At 39.0% G+C, this 19,610-nt stretch overlaps 1 protein-coding gene and 1 long non-coding RNA gene across 3 annotated transcripts in view; one reads left to right on the top strand and one right to left on the bottom strand.

Moving 5' to 3' along the window:
- Nucleotides 1-18,383, top strand: part of LOC100705345 (mannosyl-oligosaccharide 1,2-alpha-mannosidase IA) — a 183,349-nt gene extending 164,966 nt beyond the window's left edge. Inside the window, exons 6-12 of one of the 2 annotated variants that reach the window (XM_005455317.4) lie at nt 4,269-4,395; nt 4,549-4,642; nt 6,251-6,366; nt 9,923-10,142; nt 13,078-13,250; nt 15,522-15,637; nt 16,870-18,383. In XM_005455317.4, the coding sequence (XP_005455374.1) occupies nt 4,269-4,395; nt 4,549-4,642; nt 6,251-6,366; nt 9,923-10,142; nt 13,078-13,250; nt 15,522-15,637; nt 16,870-17,011 (988 nt within the window). In that variant the 3' untranslated portion in view covers nt 17,012-18,383. The remainder of the gene's footprint in view (nt 1-4,268; nt 4,396-4,548; nt 4,643-6,250; nt 6,367-9,922; nt 10,143-13,077; nt 13,251-15,521; nt 15,638-16,869) is intronic. The other variant, XM_003450554.5, reaches the window with a different exon arrangement.
- LOC112848251 (uncharacterized) lies at nt 10,255-13,071 on the bottom strand. The gene is made up of 2 exons (XR_003222268.1): nt 11,606-13,071; nt 10,255-11,522 (listed from the first exon to the last, which is right to left on the bottom strand). It is a non-coding gene; the product is annotated as an uncharacterized LOC112848251 (long non-coding RNA).
- Nucleotides 18,384-19,610: the final 1,227 nt, after the last annotated feature.

Genomic DNA, 19,610 nt, shown 5'->3' with positions numbered 1-19,610 from the left:
GTTTACTGACAGTGGATCAGCTGCAGGCTAAGCTTCATAATGCCGATGACATTTAGATAAGAATTAATCTGTGTTCATAACCACTTCAGAAGATCGTCTGAATAATATTTGCATGTTTTTAAATGAACAGTGTTAATTTTTCAATCTGTTCTAAACTATTGCCTTTCTAATCTAGAATCTGTGTTGACACGATCTTCTTAATGCCACAGTCATGCAGCACAACTTTGAGCTATTTTCATTTTCAGAGCAATTTCCAGCGTGGAGATTTGCTTCACCGCTTATTTGGATATGGGTTTGACCCTTTTCAGGCGGGAGTGGAAATAAAGAGGGGAAAAAGTGGCTTACAGTTTTATAGGGAGACGGAAATCGGAACTGAAAAGTATACAAGAAGGAAATCGGACAAACTGATGAATGATAACAGCACTCTGTCGGTCGGCTGTGACAGGCAAATTATCATCGCTGGCCTACATTCATGCAACGTGACTATTGTCTTGTCATCACTCATATGATGTATGAACAACAAAGTGTAAAGGGTACATCATGATGTGAATATGGATCAAAATTACGTGACCAAGTTTTTACTTTCAGACTCTTCTTCCCATTAACTAATCGTATTTTCTTATAAGATACTTCCTGGCACCCCTGTCTTCCACCTGCTACCAATTAACCCACCAGCCAAGCTGGACAGCTGCTGGAAGATTTAATTACCTCAGTCTACAGTTAATTCCTTCTACATTACTAACAGTGCCAGTCGTACAGATGGGCAGGAGGAACCATACTGCCCATAGTGTATCACACAAAAACAAACCCACGTCACTTTGGAAGTAAACATATGCAGCGTGTGAGAGAACGTGTGCACCCTGGGGAATTCAGTTCAGGGGAGTTTCCAGGAAGTCTATCTTATGCATTAATTGATTTTTTTCCTTGTGATAGATTCTTCTTATGTTTAATAGTGTGTGTACTACTGTGTTAGTGTGTGTACATTATATAAAACAGTATAGTAAAACTGATTGACAGGAAGTCCATATGTAGACTTTCTACAAAAAAACATGACTTTTAAAAAATTTTTTATTCTTAATCGTTCAGATTATTTCAGTTTATTGTGACAGAAACTAAATATTCTAAATTTGGTTTGACAGAAAGTCCGGACGTGGTCATGATGACTATCATTATAGTAATAAGCTCCAGGGAGCCTTCTTTCAGCTTTGTCGAATATTTAGAGGAAAAAATAAGTGAGAAAATAACCTATTAGTTAATAAAATTCTTGTTTTTGTTTCAACCTTATAATTTAGATTATGTAATAATTCACAGATTCCCCTTTTACAAATTAACAATGTCACATTTCCAGTTGCTGTAGCCAAAAACCCCTTCAATGTGCTAAAGATGTTCTTAACGGCACTTAAAACCCTTAACAACACTTAACAACATTAGATGTAGTGTTTAATTCATGCTTCCTGTTAAAATGACAGCGTAAACAATGCTAAAATGATTGCAGTTAAAATGTAAAAGATCCTACTTTTCCCAAGCACATTATTCCTGAAATATGGTATTGATTTCCATTTTTTTATGTGTTTTTTTTCTTTTACACTCGATTATATTTCTGATTGATATGGAATAGATTGTGTTTGTTAAAGAAGGTGAAAGGGTTAACGGATGCACGCCAGTGATGTTGCTTACCAGAGGCTGCAGAGACTACCACCCTATGCCCTTCCCTCTCAAAACGAATGCAACACCTGCTGCCCTGTACCGAGTTTAAATTGATTCCACTTGAAGCGGGAATCAGATATGACTCAAGCCAGAAGTATTAACGATGCAGCCCCTAAACCTTTAATAGGTGCATTTATCAGAGTGCCAGACTCTTTGATCCCCCTCTGCTCTCACTCGCCAGCCACTTCCCACCATTTCTCTCCCCTTTCTTCTCACCTTCTCAACATTTCAACTCAATTCATTATCCGATATCACATATCCTCCAGCAACTCTTAGAGGATATGTAAAGTCATTCTTTTAATGTATTATGGCCTAACTAATCATTGGCAAGCATCAGTTCACCACACTAAGCTTTGATTTGTTGAATGATCTTACCCGCGCTAACTAATGGGCCAGCACTGCTGACCTTGGTGTGCAGTTTCTAAAAGGTTTATATTAAGGCATAGAACTTGACAGTCCCAGTAAGTTTGACATTGAGTATAATGAAACTTTAAACAAACATCAATCACAGCAGTCAAACATAAATTAAAGTAATGGTAGATGATGGAGAGGGCTATTTTTATAGACTTTTGATTAGTTTACTTTTACCAGACAGAGATCCAATTTCCTGGGCCAGCCCACATCAGCTGCCAAGTTAATTTTATGTATTTTAAAACTACCACCACTATCGGAAAAAGATTTTTAAAAATGCACTCACTTGGAGTGTGTAACTACTGGGAATAGTTCTCTAAACGTCTGAACGTTATGTGCTGCAGTTCTTATTTCTTAGGTCAGTGTCATAAGCTGTTTACAAAAAGCACAGAAATGTGATGACCTTAGGTTAATAATAGAAGATTTAATGGGCAAAGAGAGAGTTTCTTAAACTCATTTGACTAAATTGGAATTACATAACCTGATTTTTATTGTCAGTGAAATTAACATTTGTATTGTTTATTAATTTATTGACTGGTCGACAAAGTGTCAAAATACACAGAAAAATGCCTGTCACGGTTATGTGCAGCACAATGTGATACAGACTGTTTGTATTCACATAAGACAGACAAAGACGTAACATTTTTACATCACAGGAAACATTTGACATTTATGCATAAAAATAAAGAAAATTATGAATTTATAATTTCAACGTGTCATTTATGATATTAGTAGTTTAATAACCACGTATCAAAATCTTCAATTAGATCAGTGCACTTTGGATGGAATACATTGTAGAGATTGCAGGAGATGGTTACTGATTTCTATCTGAAATAAAAGGCGAAGTCTCATGCATTAAGCAGAGACGAGTACAGAGAGGTCCGACCAGCACTCAGAGTACTTTGTTCAGCTCTATTCAGCTGCACTGTGATGAGAATATGACGTACCCTATAACATCTGAAGAATCTTGTCTGCAAGTGGCCTTGGAAAAAATGAGATTTGCAAGTGTTGAGCTGGTTCCCTGGAGTTTGGTTTAATGCTGCTGCAGTCGCAGTATACCAGAAAAGAAAGCTAGAAAGCTAAAAATGCCTTTTAAACTATACATTGTTGTCCCAAAGTAGTTCTCACGCTTTAATTTTGTGGAAACAAAACAAAGAAATTGATGTCACAATTTCTTTGTCAAGTTGTACACAAAGGCAGCACAATGAGTAGATTGTTAGCTTCAAATATCGAGTTGCAGTTGGAAAAATTACAACTATATCAGCCTTTGTTTCACTGAGAGGAGATTGATGGGTATCAGAAGGTTATCCTGGTAAGCACTCACAAACGAAAGAATGTTGTGCTTTCACTTGAAAACCAGAGCAATCCTGTAAAGAGCGAGCATATAGAAAGTTACAAGCTTTATTAGCTCCTCTTACATCCAAATTAATATGCTTATCTGTTGAGCATGTTTTAGACTGTATGAATAAAACCAAAAAGATTAGGACAGCGATTAAACCCATTACCTTCACAGCATGCCACCAGTGAATGTAATTAATCTGCATTTGCAGTTAGCAGTGTCAGTTTGAAGCAGGGTTTTGCTTAAACCCTGCTTCAAAAACAAAGACCCGATCCTAAAACAAAGATCTGAGCATGGTCAATATTTATGTTTTACAGGCTCAACTACATATGCTTGATGCTACAAAAAGATAAGGCCATGTGCCTTAAATTAATAAGGCTTTACTAATTTAAAAACAAGCACATACTATATATAATTAAAGAGAAAAACAGGCTATGTGTGCAGTGACAAATTAGCATAATGACTTAGCCTCAGCTTTAGATAAAATATTCAAACTCTAGCGCAATAGCAGCAGGTAAGCCTCTCAGAATTTAAAAAAAATGTCAGCTAAGTATCAAGTGAATCAAAAACAGTAAAACTGACAGGTGACAAACATCAGACAGGGTAGTTGAACCAGCTTCTTCTTGTCTCCCTTACCACTTCCCAGTGGGCATTGCATATCTAACCACTCACAAACATGGGCACAGACAGATAAACCAAATTTTGTTAGGTTTTTTTATAATTTACATGCAGAAATAACTATGAATCTCTGTCTTGCTGAACTGTCTATTTCGTGATACTTATTGGACTTGTTTGAATGTCATCCCTGTTGCAGTGGCACCAGTTGGAGCTGGGGTTGGGCCTCAGCCGGGAGCAGCATCCTGGCTGAGTTTGGGACTCTTCACCTCGAATTTGTGCATCTGACTGAGCTGTCCAGCAATCCAGTATACACGGAGAAGGTTCAGTATATGAATAACCCTTCCTTTGCAATTTACAGCGCTGAACAGAATGTTCTGATTTCCTATTACCACAATTTCTGTGCAAAATGCCTTTCAGCCTTGAGGTGATGGCATAATACAAATTCCCCTTGCCTGATGGCATGTGATTTGCAGGTGATGAACATCAGGAAACTTCTGAACAAGATTGAGAAACCCCATGGCTTGTACCCAAACTTTCTCAGTCCAGTCAGTGGCAACTGGGTCCAGCGTAAGTACTGTACTGTGCATTCAGTATCAGTGCAGTTATTTTAGGATACATACAAGTTTTTTTGTAATTAAGGGTAAAGTCAGAAAAAGACGTTTAAAGTGAAATTGGGGTCACAGGTCCACTTGGCAATGTCATTTTTGTTGCCTGATATTCACTGTATTACAGTAATTGTGTGTACCCAGTGTGGGTCAGGACTACAGGAGTGTGAGGTCGCTGAATGTGGTTTCACATTTTTTTCCTTTTCCATTTCTTTTTCTTTTTTTTAGCTTTCACATTACCGACAGACCTTGAATCACCTCACGTGTCAAAGCTCTTTCAGCCGCTCGCCTGTGTCTTCCACCTATCCACCCTCTTCCTTTCATTTGTAAAACTGGGCTCCTACAGTAGCGAGGGCTATATGACTCCAGTTGCTCTGGGTTATTAAAATGATAATGAATTCAATTACTTAAGGAAATTGGATCTTTCCGATTTACCTGAAAGAAACTTGGGGGAAATCAGGTGATCAAACGGTGCCTGAATTGAAAAGGTGGCAATCTGAGTCATTACAGAAGCAAACTGTTGTGGGCGAGGATGTAAACGAGGTGAGGAAAACTGTGTGTAAATATCAACAGAAAAGCAGGGGGATGCATTTGGCTTCATAGCTTTCTCTCATTTGTCAGTGTCAAGGACAAACACAGCAGCACTGTGATAACCTTGCAGCAAAGGTGTATGTGCATGCAATGAGTATGAGTGGATTAATGAAGAGCCATACTTGCCTTTTATGTGAGATCATATTCATCTTCTGAATTCAAATGTGAAATTATAGCAGACAAGTGGAAAATCAACAGGCGTTTGTTTCGGTTTCCACTGACAAGCTTCAAGTGCGTTACATAATTTAGATTTCAGCTTCGAAATAAGTTTTCTAATGTCAGTGAACAGAAAGTTGACGAGGTTACAGTACATGAAAGCTACGAGTTAACCGGAAAACACAAGAGTACTAAAGAATTCTCAACTGCAACCATCAAGTTTTAGTTCATGGTAATTGTAAAGTCTTCATCAAAACTTATAACTGAAATACATTTGAATAACTTTTCATGGTTATATAATCAAAACATTTTAGTTGTAGTAGAATCGCCATGAGCTTTGTACTTATTGTGATTAGCGGCAAAGTGTTTATATCTAAAATGAACATAGAAGCCACTGCAGAAGTGCCTGCATTCATGTAGGGGGCAGTTGTGCTGGTTGATTCTATAGAAGTGCAAACAGACCTAATGCTCACTTGATGTATGATCAAAGGTTTTTGGTGATTTTATGATCTCAATCACTAATTTCACAACTTATCTCAAACAATATGGCGTCTACTTTGTAAACTATGGTGTAAAAGCTTAAAGATTAGAGATTATTGACCACTAAGTGACATCACATTGGCTGCGTCTGTCTCCTGTTTAAAGTCTGTGGTTGTGACAGCACTCACTGCGGATTGGACTGTTCTGCTGAAACACATAAAATACCATCTTTTCAAGAAATTCTGAATTTGAATGAATAAAAAATCTGTATCCATGCATATGTGTTTGTGCGTGTGAGAGACCTCGCTGAATAACTCAGTTTACCTGTTATTCTCTCCTGTAGATCATGTTTCCATTGGTGGCCTTGGGGATAGCTTTTATGAGTATCTGATCAAATCATATCTGATGTCAGACAAGACGGACGACGATGCGAAGAAGATGTATTACACTGCACTGGAGGTATGGAAATCTTTATTTTTCGGTGTAAACAAAGGAATCAACTTGCTGAAGCATAGCTCAGTTAGATTAAATGATAATTACAGTAATTAGCATATACTTTTAATAAAACAAAGCCCACAAACTGCTTTACACCCATAACGATCAACAGCAGGACAGCAAGTATGTTGTTTTTACGGACTAGTTGAAGGCTGAGCAAAGGATACAACGCTGTAAATTGTCTTTATCTGACACAGAATGGACTCAGCTGTAATGAGCTGAATGGAGCATGTTTTCATGTGCTGCTCTTCCACTATCAGCAGAAAAATATCCATATACTTGAATGTGCATGTTATGATCATGTATAAAATCACCATTAGTTGTCTATTTTCCTCTTTAATGGAGATAATGTCAGAGTAAACCACTGCCTGTGGCTACAATTACAATATCATAGAAAATAATTTAAGATTGCCACTGAGAATTCCTCAGTTTTCATCAGAGGGTCAAGCCAGAGGCAGAATTACTAATTACAGACTTTCTTTCTCCCTGGTGACTTGGTATTTAAATGGCAAAGGACCCCCGCGCTTTTAGATTAAGTTATATGCTACATGTTTATACAGAGATCTGAGGTGAAGGCATGGCACAACTCATTATCTTTGGCATCCAAATAAAAGTAGAGTTCTAATTAAAACGGTGCTGAATGAGAGAACATTTTCTAATTATGCTATGCCATGATTACTGCTAACAACAGCTAATTAGTAGGAAAATCATCAGCCGCAACCCTCAAGAAAAATGTTTTTTTTTTCTTCAGAACATGGTATTTATAAACTATTTATAACACCCCCTATTTAGCATGAAGTAATTCCCGTGCTGTAAACAAGAATTGCAAGTGGAAACAGCTGTTTTATGAAACAAAGTACTGACACACAACACCTGCGATGAAGCAGAAATGTACAAATTTGCTCACTTTTCCTTGATTGAAACTCAAGATTCTTGATTCCTTCAGTCATTTAATTTGCAACAAAAGCAATACATTTACTGTGGAGTAGCGGTGCAGTAGCCACACTGGACTAATCCTTTATAGAAGTAAAGATTGTTTATATAAACGAACAGTTGCATGTGCCTCTATTCCATTGTAAAGCCGTTATCTTGAATTATCAGTGTCTGATAAAAAATAATCAGAGTCATTTTATCTCTTACTGTGGACCGTGTTAATGAGACGGCAGCAGAGTGGGTCTTTGCAGGTCACGGTCTTTGCATGGTCGGCCATGGCTCCTGTCTTGTTAGCACTGTTATGCTATTACTGCTGGCGGACACCAACTACGTTTGTCGTGCCAAATTAAAAGTATGCATATTTAGTCCACATTCCAGTACCACCCACATACCGCAGCACTGGTGAATAATAATCACTTTAATCTAAACTGCATGTATCGCACCACATCTTGAGCAATTCTACCTTAAACAGTCATGAAGAGCTCTTTTAGAGAACCAAGCAGCTATCTTTCCAGGTGTTATGTATAGACACTTTTCAGGTTTCAGTGAACAGCCAGATGAATGATATGCATGCATGGAGTGCAAAGCATCATATTTAAATGTATTTGCTAGCCATCAATCCTTTCCCACTATCTTCTCTATAACTTTGGCTGCATTAAATCATCTACAGATAAGTAAACATGACTTTGGACTTGCAAAAAATTCTGCTGCTGCAGATTTAATGTCAAAGTTAAAGATATAATCTTTTAATGGTACTTTGTGCATTTTCATCTGTCAGGTTTTATCGTAGCATCCAGTTCTAGGTTTGTAGGAACAAACGCAGAGACAGACGGTGAGAAACTGGTGAATAACAAATGTTATGCCTCAAATAATACTGAGTACATAGGGTGCAGAGAGTTTGCAGAGAATCTCTTTACATGCATTTTTTTAGATCTCAATCCACTGTGATAATAACATAATAAGTCAACATAAACACACAAGTCTGTCTGATTGCTCTAATTTCTAAATATTGCTGAAGCATCACTATAGACATTGCTACATAAACATCTAATTATCTGAGCTAGTCATCTGTAGTATGAAAGTCCCCACCTGCATTCTTGTACAGCAGTCTCTGTACTGTCTTCGTAGCCAATATTGGACGATAACAAAATTTCTTCCTCAGACCTTTAAGACTCTTCAGTCTCCTCTTCTAAGATGTCTGTAAGTCCTCTATGCCGTTCATGTCTCTACCCCTCATGTCTCAGTCCTTCCGACCTAAGGTCTGAGCAGAGGAGGCAAGGAGAAGACTCAAGGAGATAGGAGTCAAAAAGAGATGCCCTTGCTTCGGAGCAGTAATTTTAAAACGATGTCTATTAAAGATGACAGGTGGCACAGCTGCTTACTGCTGCTTTTTATGACCTCTGTCAGAGGAGCATAAAGTTCATGAAAAATTAGGCATTTACTCTCAGTCGAATTCATAATGTGACACACACAGTGACAAGAATGAAGGTATGTCAGCAGCTTTTATTTATTTAACGCACACAAACAGTTAGGGGTAGAAAAGTTCGTTGCACAGCTGATCATCGTTTAAATACCTAATACAACTCATGAATACAAGTGAATACTTAACATTTGTCCTGCTCTCAACTTGATTTCTGTATTCCTGTCTGTGTCGGTCAAACTTGTGTCACAAAAATTTAGATTCTGAGGGAAACGCTGCTGCTGTATCAATCATAGAAAACTAAAATAAACGGTTAAATTAGTCACCAAATATACTTACCCAAGTTAAGTTTAAGTGCGGTAAAGGAATCGAAATACCTTTGTGTCCAGAGCTCCTCCAGTGAGGCTCGTCTCTCCTTGAGATTCATTTATGAAAATCCTCAAAAAAAGCAAAGAATATTTCTGGGTCATGGAGAAATAAAACTAGAGATGTGAGAGAAGACCTTTCTCCTCAATACCTCTCTGGAACTGTGAGGGGTCTGCTTGTACAGTTTAAATCAGACTAAAAGTAATTGGGTTTTTTAAGTACACTATATGGACAAAGTATTGGGTCACACCTTTTAATCTTTGCCATAGGTGTATAAAATCAAGCACTTAGCCATGCAGCTTGCCTTTACAGCACTTGTAAAAGAATGAGTCGTTCTAAAGAGCTCACTTGTTGCAGAGGTGTCATCCTATCATAGTACCATGCTTGAATTCAATCAATTTTAAGCCTCCTAGCACTTGGTGCAGAGAGAGGAGCACAAGTGCTTAAATGTCGCCAATGCTCCGTTGACTCAATAACTGACTCTAAAGCTCCTCTGACATTAACATCAGCACAAAAACTGTGTGCAGGAAGCTTTACGGCATAAGTTTGTACAGCTGAGCAGCTCCTGTGTGTGTAATATGTATGTGGCCCAGTACTTTTGTCCATGTTGTATCACTATTAATTGTGAACTCTTATACAAAGAAGTAAAATCTCTGGTGAAAGAAACCCAGTTCCCCATGTTGATCACGGCTATGCATGAATCATATTTGAAAAGGGTCAACTGCTTTATGCAAACAGTATGTGAATGATGGCAGTGAGTACATCAGGTTTAAATATTCCCGACTGCATATGTCATTGCAGGCAATCGAAGCCAACCTGGTACAGAAGTCGCCTGGTGGTCTCACCTACATGGCTGAGTGGAGAGGTGGAATCCTGGACCACAAGATGGGTCACCTGGCCTGCTTCTCCGGGGGCATGATCGGAATTGGGGCAGACGATGGCGCACCGGAGAAGAGGCAGCACTACCTGGACCTTGCCGCAGAGATCACACATACATGCCATGAGAGCTATACTCGCTCAGGTAAATGTCAGGGCTGCTGTAGAGCTGTTTTTTTGGAATCGTGTCAAATATGGTAGCACTTCCGGGGTTTATGTTGGGTTTGAAAGGCAAAACTATGGTCTGGACTTACTTGTAGGCCTATGCAGATCTTGAACATGTCTAAAGACAGAGGGTACTCTTTTATAATTTCCACAAAGGCAAAGTAGTCTGCTTGCTTTGGAGATACTTTTGCACAAATGCCAAACTTTTAGCAGCAGTGCCCAAGTCAACGTCAGGTAAAATCATATAGGTTTTAAATCTGAGTGAGAACTCAGCTTCTGGTGACCATTTCCTAGTGAGGCCACTGATTGGCTGTCAAAGAGGGATACTGAGAATTTTCCTATTAAATTAAATTAAACAATGAACCTAAATCCTAACACTTATGCAAAAAGGAAAGATAATTGAGCAGACCCTGTAACTCCCCGCCCGTCTTGACCTGTCAGGTTGCCGAAGAGAATCTGCTTCTGAGGTGAATGACTGTTTTATCCCTAATCTATTTCTCAATTTGGTGTTCATTCTCCTTACAGCCAAGCCAGAGGAATTCACTGTTGTAGCGCACTATATCTGTCTTGTTAGGAGAGTTTATGGTAGCATTCAGAGTAACGAAACTGAGTCTAGGGGAGAAATATTGTAAATTAAAAGAGCCTTGGGCGTTTTAATTTTGCCCTGACACAAAAGGAGAAGCATTCTTGGTGGCTTCACCTCAGCGGAGCGACGACAGGTCTAATAAGGAGCAGCAAAGAATTAAACTTCTCGGTTATTCTGTAATGTCTCACAGCTGTAGGGCAGCAGCCGGGGAGCCTCAGAGTTTGTTTGATACTGATAATAACAGCATGTTGAAATGTATTTGGAAGAAAGAAAAACGGAGAGAATAAGAGAGGCAATAGGGATCAAGTTTGGAAGAGTAAACACTGTGATAAAACCTCCAACGGCAAATTTGCTTTGGCTCCAGCCTATAAATGAGAATGTATATGGCTGCACACTAAAGATGCACCCAGGGGAAAAATGCAATAAAAAAAGATCATATAAGCAAGCCTGCCCACATGCATTGGGAAGACCCTTGTTTGATTTATGCCTCAGTATACGTCTTGGCCCTGACAATAATCTCCCCTCCTAATTTCAGGCTTTTTTTTTTTTTATCCTTCCACTGTTGGGTGGGCTGTAAGGATTCATCTTCAAGTGCTCGTTCGCCAGTAAGCTAATGTGACTCATCACATAACAGGTTCCTCGATACGCTTTGAACGCATTTTGATCTGCAGGCCCACAAGGCTTCTCTGGCTTTCTCTTCTATAGTCAGCCACCAGGTTTTTCTTCACTCATTACAGGAGCTGAATGGTGCTTAGAAGCTCTCGGATTAGCTGTCTACAGGAAAGAGAGAGAAGTGAGATTTGCTCTTGCATGCACATAAAGTGGCTGCCGTTAAGCTGTGTCTTAAATACCGATACCATAAAGACTCCTCCTGCTCCTACTTTTGGATCTCTGCCATCTTCACAGCATCGAACTGGTGCAGGGAAATGAGGACCTCAAAGGAAGCAGTAGGAGATGAAGAGGTTATTGAGGTCGGAGTGTGTGTGTCTGTGTGTGTGAGTGTGTGTGTGTGTGTGTGTGTGTATAGATAGATAGATAAATAGATGGATGTACCACAAGTGCAGTCATAATCACCTTTATGCTTTGAAAGTGTAGTAAGATTGTCACTCAGTGCAGCTGTGATTTAGTGTGAGCAGCTTGACTTCATGTTCTGGTTTAGTTTTGCATTAGCATTGCATTTATTTATTTAATGTGTTGGACTTCTACCTGCACTATTCACACATCTGCTCAACCTTATATAGACTTTAGGGGGTGACAAACACGGTTTATACATCTACATTTAAGTGTTTTGTGGGTTTTCTTTGAGAAGTTCAGCGCTACAGTGCAGCTCAAGTCACTTCAGACTTGATTTTGCTCCTTTATGCTTAGTATAGGTTAGAGAAGTAGTGAGACTGTCTTTCAGTTTGCTTTATTTTTTAATTGAGTAGCATCCACTGGAGTTCTCTTCTTCTCACACTGTTGACTTTGAAAGCTTTACCCATTGAAAATAGTGATTCAGCAACATCCATGTAGTTATTAATTCTTCTGCTTCCCTTTTCCCAAGCAGGTGGTGTCGTAACACACTGAAGAATTTCTTGTTTGAAGTTGTCTACTGCTTTCTTTCATTACCACTTTATACAGTGATAGACCTTTAGTGAAGTTTGGTTTGTGTGGAACGTTAAACCATTTATTGCTTTGATGTTTTTTATGCGTTGCACACTTTAATGAGCCATAATGGCCCAGAATGCTCTGCTGCTACTGTTGCTGCTCTCACAGCAGTGTCTTACTTCAAGATGGGGGAGTTTTTGGGACCAATTGCATGCTGCAACTTCCAACACGTCAAAGAACCTGTTTTCTCCAACCATATTCATGTTTTCTAAATGGCAACACGGCCTCTAAAATATGCCAGAATAGCAGAAAAAAATAGAGCAAAGTAAGCACGTTAGGCAATGTTTCTAAATTTAAGATGTTGCTATGCCAATGCTCCTGTCCTGACCTGAGAAAGAACAGATTCCTTTGTGCTGTTTTTTAAATAGAATTTCTTTGCTATGTAGTCTTGAATTGTGGTTGAGATATAATGAAGGTGAAGATAAAGAAAAGCCTACAGACCATCTGACCAGCTGTGAGGATCTCATTTAATTTTTACCTCAAGCCTTTTTTAAACTGAGAATAAGGACTGAATTCTGTATGAAGGTGATGTACAGCAAAGAAAGAACACTGAATCATTGTTTTCGTAGTCTTTTCTGAACAATTTTAGACTATAAAACTAAGCACAGATCTGTTGAAAAACTTTTCATTTGTACTGGCGGAAAATCATCCCACGTCTTGTCTTTGTATTTGTCTCCATCAGCTACTAAACTGGGACCTGAAGCATTCAGATTCGACAGCGGAGCCGAGGCGACGGCAACCAGACTGAGCGACAGATACTACATCTTACGACCAGAAGTAATTGAGAGCTACATGTACATGTGGAGGCTAACCCACGACCCCAAGTACAGAGAGTGGGGCTGGGAGGCTGTTGAGGTGGGATCATCAATTCAGCATTAATATTTGCCTTATCTGTATGAATACGAGCTCACACTGTAAAAGCGATGGTTTTCCATATTGAAGCTGGCTATGTGCCAGACTATTTCCTGCCTTTGAGAAGTTGCCAGGCAACAATAAAAATCATGAATTTATATAGCATAATTTTGCAACCATGGTAACACACATGTGCCTAATCAATCAGAAAGTCTAATGCAGGGAATAAAACAGATGTGTAGGTGGGTTTGTGTCTCATTGTTTAAATCTGTGCAGTTCCCTCATTACAAGTGAGGCAAATGTATCAACGCCATTACACAAACATCTTAGTGAGCTGTTAACACACAAAAAAACTGCTTTCAGCTGCTCCCTTAGTCACAAAGGGGTCACCACAGCAGGTAGCTCATCATATTTGATTTGGCAGAGTTTTACGTCAGAAATCTTTTCTTATACCATTCTTCCCATTGCAAATGCCTTCTCTCTCAAGTTGCAGTTACAAAAAATGTCCCTTGGAAAGCTTCTTGAGACCACAAACATGATGATAAAGAGAAAGCAATCAGCAACAACCAAACTGTCTGTATTTCCAGTTTTTGTTTATCTTAATTTCCATTTTCTCTAATATTTCTCAAAATTACAGTATGTCCAAAAAATGTGTCTATTGAACAGTTTCTGATGCATAAACTGCAAATAAACAGCACACTGTTTTGCCGTGGGACCTCATCACGTGAACAGTTGTGAGGAGGGGAAACCCCACTTGGACACCCGCGGGCCCAACATGGCCAGTCAGTCAGTGAAATTTGTCCTACGGTGATGGATACGACTTATCTGCCTTTAGCCTATAGCTATAATGTTATGTGGATTGTGAGCGATCATTTTCTTGAAACCTAATGGTCCATTAGAGAGAGTTTAGTCATAATAATAATTCAAAGAACTGAGACAGTTTTACATCTTCAAGTTAAAAACTGATAGAAAATAAACAGAGATAGATACATTAGATCTGCATTTTGTCGTAAAAATTCCAAAAATGTGCTGCCAGCAGGTAAGTTGCAGAGTGCCCCCTAGTGGACAAACCATGCAACATTGACACTCAGAATGTTGAAGGGTGCTTCTTTTATTTATCAGCCATTATAAATTCCAAAATGGCAAATTGGCAAATAGCTAATATTGAGCAATATTATAGGACTGCTGATAAAAAGATGTGGTTCTAGTGTTGAGGAGGGGTGCTGAGGGTTAAAAGAAAAAAGAAAAACAGGGACATTAGTATGTTGATGACTATTGTGATCCCCAGCATTGTTAGTTAGAGCCATCAGTAATGTTTGAAGCTTTTCAAAGCTGAGGAAATGCAAGTCCAAGAGAGTCTATCCTGGAACCTGTTTTAGGTTTTTAGGCTTTAAAAGTCAATATGAAGACATATTTATTCTTTGGTTCAAAACAACGTAACTACAAAAAGTGCACTACAAAAATAATTTAACGGTTTATTTAAGCGTCAGAAACTGCACAGTCTAATTTTGTCCCCTATATCCTGTCTTATTACTGGTTTGAATTTTCATTTTATAAATTGCACTTGCCTATTATGTCAAGCCCCTTTAACACCCTCAATTACCCCGAACTGCCTTCCTTGATATTGTGTGGCACTATACATTACCTTGTAGATCAAGCAATCCCACTAGCAGGAGGTGAAGGTTGTGCAGGGATCACTATTATTAATGTGGCAATAGACAGGACATTAACTGTAGTAAACTGTAGAGGGCTGCCATGAAAGATTTAGCATTAATTTAGTGCGCACAGAAGTGGAGAGATCAGGCTGACGAGTTTGACGGGCCTTTAATTATCGGGCACAAAGGTTGAAAGCGGCGCACGACGCTTCTCTTCATGAACATCAAGCATTAACACGTCAGGGTCTTTGTTAATTAGCACGTATAAGGCAGCCCTTTGTAGCAGGGGTAATAATGAGCTAATCTGCTTGGCTAGCTCAGCCACTCTCCATTAGCCCTTGTCAGATTTAGCATTGCTTAAGCTTCAATTGTGCAGCTGGCTGAAGACCGTGGCATGCTCAATCTTAGCCTTTCTGTAGGTGCACATGGACACAGTGTTGTTGAGTAAAGGATTTTCTACTCCTGCTCCAGCATTTGAGAAGAATAACTGATTGTTTGACTTCTATGCTCTGATTTGTTTGAAGTAGATTTTGTGAAATGCCACATTGTGAGATAAACTGGAGATGGTCTTCCTTTTTTCCACAATAAACATGCCCTGTTCCTCTCCACCTCCTGCCAGGCCCTGGAGCAGCACTGCAGAGTGGAGTCTGGCTTCTCTGGGATCCGCGATGTTTACACCACGAGTGTCAGCCATGATAACATGCAGCAGAGCTTCTTCCTCTCAGAGACACTTAAGTAAGCCCCTTTTCCTCTCTATATCCCCACTGGTGAAAGAACCGGCATTTTACAATCTACGTGCATAAATTATTGTCAGTTTAAAAGTAATAGAGGATGTTGGGAATTCATCATAACCCATTACCTGTTCTGTCCATGAAGCACACTCATGTGAATGAGAGACACTTTTTTTTTTTTTTGCAGGCATAAGAAAGGATGATAAATAGGTGGTGTGCAGTAGGATGAATAAATTTTTACCTCCCCTCATTCCTGGGTCATTAAGCAAAGTAAACCATTCGGGATCCAAAGTTGTACTGCAGGCAGCAGATGATAAAGACCTGTTTTCCTCGGGTGCATAAGGAATCATTAAGGTTCTGCCGGACAAAGTGCATTGTCAAAAACTGTTTTAACATAATAATGGCAATATACCGGTGCAGTTAGTATGTTTACAGTGCCTGCAGTAGCTCATCAAGATTCTCATCTACACCAAATAATGTGGGTTATTTAACAATGAGCACGATTGTTTTCTTCTTTTTTCAGCTCAAATCTTAATGTTAGAAACTGTTATATTGCAAACTTAAAGGGCCCTCTGAGAGTTTCAGTTCAAACCAGGATAATGGTGTAATAATTTAGTACTGGAAGATTTAACTGCTCTTCATTGTACTGCACTGTTGACTTTCTTGTACTTGCAATAAAGGTAACAAAGGATCACATAAAAACAGGTTAATCATTTTGGAAACTACAAAGAATAACATGGGAAGACTGATTTCACTCTAATGTCCATAAAGGGAATGTGACGCTAACTCGGAGAGACAAACAGAAGGGCTGGCTTTGCTCAAATTTAACAAAATCTGCTATCAGCGCTGAGATTATCAGTACAGTGCTTTACTGATCTATTAGATCACCACCCAATATAAAGCTTGTGCAACAGTTACTGTTTTACAAAGCAGTAGAAAAAAATAGTAAAGCACATTGTTATATTTTGGTTAAGATGACATTTACTTTGTCTTCCTGAACAAAAAATAAGTTTTAGTGTTGGAATGTTATCTTGATTAATTTCTCAGGGAAGTGTAGTGTACTGACTCAAATGCAGGTATAAAAATGTGAATTCAGTTTATTTGCCTGATAAATAAAAATATAATTTTTGTTTTTTTATAACAAGTTATTGCCAACAAGCTGCTGTTTCTTGGAAAACAGACATCTAGTTATCCAGTATTGACTGAATTAAATGGACATTCTTCCTGTGTGTTCAGGTATCTGTACCTTCTCTTCTCTGACGATGACCTTCTCTCCTTGGAGGACTGGGTCTTTAACACAGAAGCCCACCCGCTGCCTATCATCCGCAATAGCTGCCTGCAGGATGATGCAACACAGGAAAAGACGGCCTCCGAATAAGACTGAACACCGACGAACAGTTGGGACAGTTAAAGACATCTGCACACACACAAACATAAATATCGCAAACACCAATTCAGTGCAGGTTCCGAGTCTTTTCAGGAGCGTGTTACGGACTCTCGATTCCTTTCCAGTAAAGGATGTTGTCGTTTTACGCTGTGATTGTAAATCCTTTTGCCGGGGTTACTTCCTGCTGGCACTTCTATTTTGTGGACAATCAAGACAAACATGACTTTCATGAAAAGAGCACCTTTTTTTCTTTCCTTCTTTCCTCTGTGAGGAAACCGGTTTAACTTGCAGACCCAAATGTATGGGAGAGAGGGGGGATGAAGCGTGGGCCATATTGTCGGAAAGAAAGAAACACACAGAAAACCACTTAAGTTTTGCTCCTTAGTTTTGCTGTTCCGTTAATCTTCAGTAATCAATGATTTCCTGAGATCCTCTGTGCTTTTTATTTTGTTTTCCTTTGTGAGTACACACTCTTTGACCAAAGGTTTCTTTGCATTGCTTTTCCCCCTCTTTTAATGTGTTTTTGGTGAGATTTAGTGGAAAGTTAAACATTTACAGTGAGGTTTGAATATTGACTAATGTACAAACATGAAATCTGACTCTGAAGTCCACCTCTAAACTGATGTTGATGTCACGTTTCTTACGGAAACAAGTTCGAATGAATTTTCTAAAGTTCAGAGGTGATCATGAAAGTGGTCGTGTCTTATGCATCCAGGGACCATTTTTTTAAAGAATGATGTTGGGTTGTGTTTCCACAGTGTGCTGTTATTTTATTCAGTTTTTCCCATCAGGACAGTGCTTTCTCTGTCCTTTCAGATCAAAGTGACAAACGCAGTAATGTCAGTTCTGTGACTGTAAAAGAACCATAAAGGAAAAGAGTACATTTGCTCTCCAGCTCCAAATGGGTTTTCCTGTTTCTGTTGTAGTTTCTTCTGCTTCACCCTGCCTTTACATGTGAATCCAAATGGCTGCCAATACCGATGTTAAGGCAGTTAGGCTGCAGAGACGTCATTTTTCATCACTGCTGTTCCGCACAGTTGTGGAGCGAATGTGCTGTATATAACGGATGATTTGAGTGACCCCATATGAGCTTGTCTTGACGTTTTTCTTTCAACTATTTTGTGTCTTTTTCTTTTTCTAAACTTCAGTGATTATTTTTTTCTGGGTTCTTTTTATTTGCTTCCCTCAGGTGTTTCAGTAAAAAAAAAAAGGGAAAAAAAACTAAAAAGTTCTGATTTTAAGTCTAGTTATTGCTGATATTAATTATTGTTATTACTTATTCTTACTGTTTGATTTTAACTTTCATTGTTAAATATTTTCAAATACTGATTAAAAACTGTGCAACTTTGTACATTTAAAACGACCGCGGTTGCCTTGTCGTTATTGCTTTATTGAGTCTAAAACTTTTTGTTTTGGGTCATTTTCAACAGCAGGTAGCAACAAGAAGATAAAAGAAGATGTGAGTCATCTGCTGCTTAGATTTGTTTCAGGATTTTCTTGCAGGAAGTTCATTACAGATTTAATTAAAGGGGGACATCTCAGGGTTGTGGAACGTTCCAGCAATCACAACCAGAAAATGACTAATGGGCTTTAGCCATTACACCTTTTTCAGCGTGTCAGGCCAACAAAGCAAGATTTAATATCATCCTCTCCAAATGATTTAACTCTACCTGCTGTCAACTGAATCCTAATTTCATGATGGCTTGAAGTGATTTCACTTTCCCTTTAAACAGAACGCGCATGCATTATTGACATGATTGACATTTAATGGTATTTTTAAAATGGTGCTTTAAATGTCACAGATCCAGTCACATTAATCTTACTGACACCTTAAATAAGAACGAACGCAAAGGTTTAAATAGTGTAGCATGCAAATGTAATCTCTGTTGCAGCCTGCAGCTACAGTGCAGGACCAATTTTCCTGTAGTAATGCAAAAAGTAGGGGGCAAAAAGTGAAGGGCACAATGTGTACATGTGAAGATGTACTAATCTCTCCCAGGGACTTAAATGGGGGGGGGGGATCACTGTCCATTTGAATGCACCTGAGACTGATAGCAAAGGACAAACACTGCACATAATCCCCTCCCCTCTTTTTCTTTCCTCTTTGCTGCTCCCAAAGTCCCTAGCAAGCCAAGCAGGGCAGCTGAGACAGAAGTGTAAGGGCTGCTGTCCTTCTTGGCAAAACCTCCAGTTGATGTGCACTGAAGGAGAAAGAGCCATCGCTATCTCGCTGTCACAGTCGTCCTCCAGCTGTCTCAACCGGCACAATAATTTTATAGGGAATAACTGGCAAGTAACTGATATCTGGGTCCAAGTATTATTCAGCACTTTGACATAACTCTTCTTGCACTCTACCTTCTCACATTTCAGCTATCAAGTGAATAAATTCAGGCTACAAGGGGAAAAAACAATGTCAGGTTCTCAAGACCGTCAAAGAAAGCAAAGCAGCAAAGTATTATTACAGAATATCACAGATTTACTCTCACTTGACCTTCAGTTAGAACATGTGTGCAATCTTGCACTGAAATTAAGAAAACATTGATTTTAGTTTGCTTTGTCATTCCAGAGGCAAAAAAAACATGTTTTCATG

The sequence above is a fragment of the Oreochromis niloticus genome, linkage group LG11 (assembly GCF_001858045.2).
Source record: "Oreochromis niloticus isolate F11D_XX linkage group LG11, O_niloticus_UMD_NMBU, whole genome shotgun sequence".
In the NCBI taxonomy this organism is placed as follows: domain Eukaryota; kingdom Metazoa; phylum Chordata; class Actinopteri; order Cichliformes; family Cichlidae; genus Oreochromis; species Oreochromis niloticus.
This window is presented reverse-complemented; position numbering and strand designations above follow the sequence as displayed.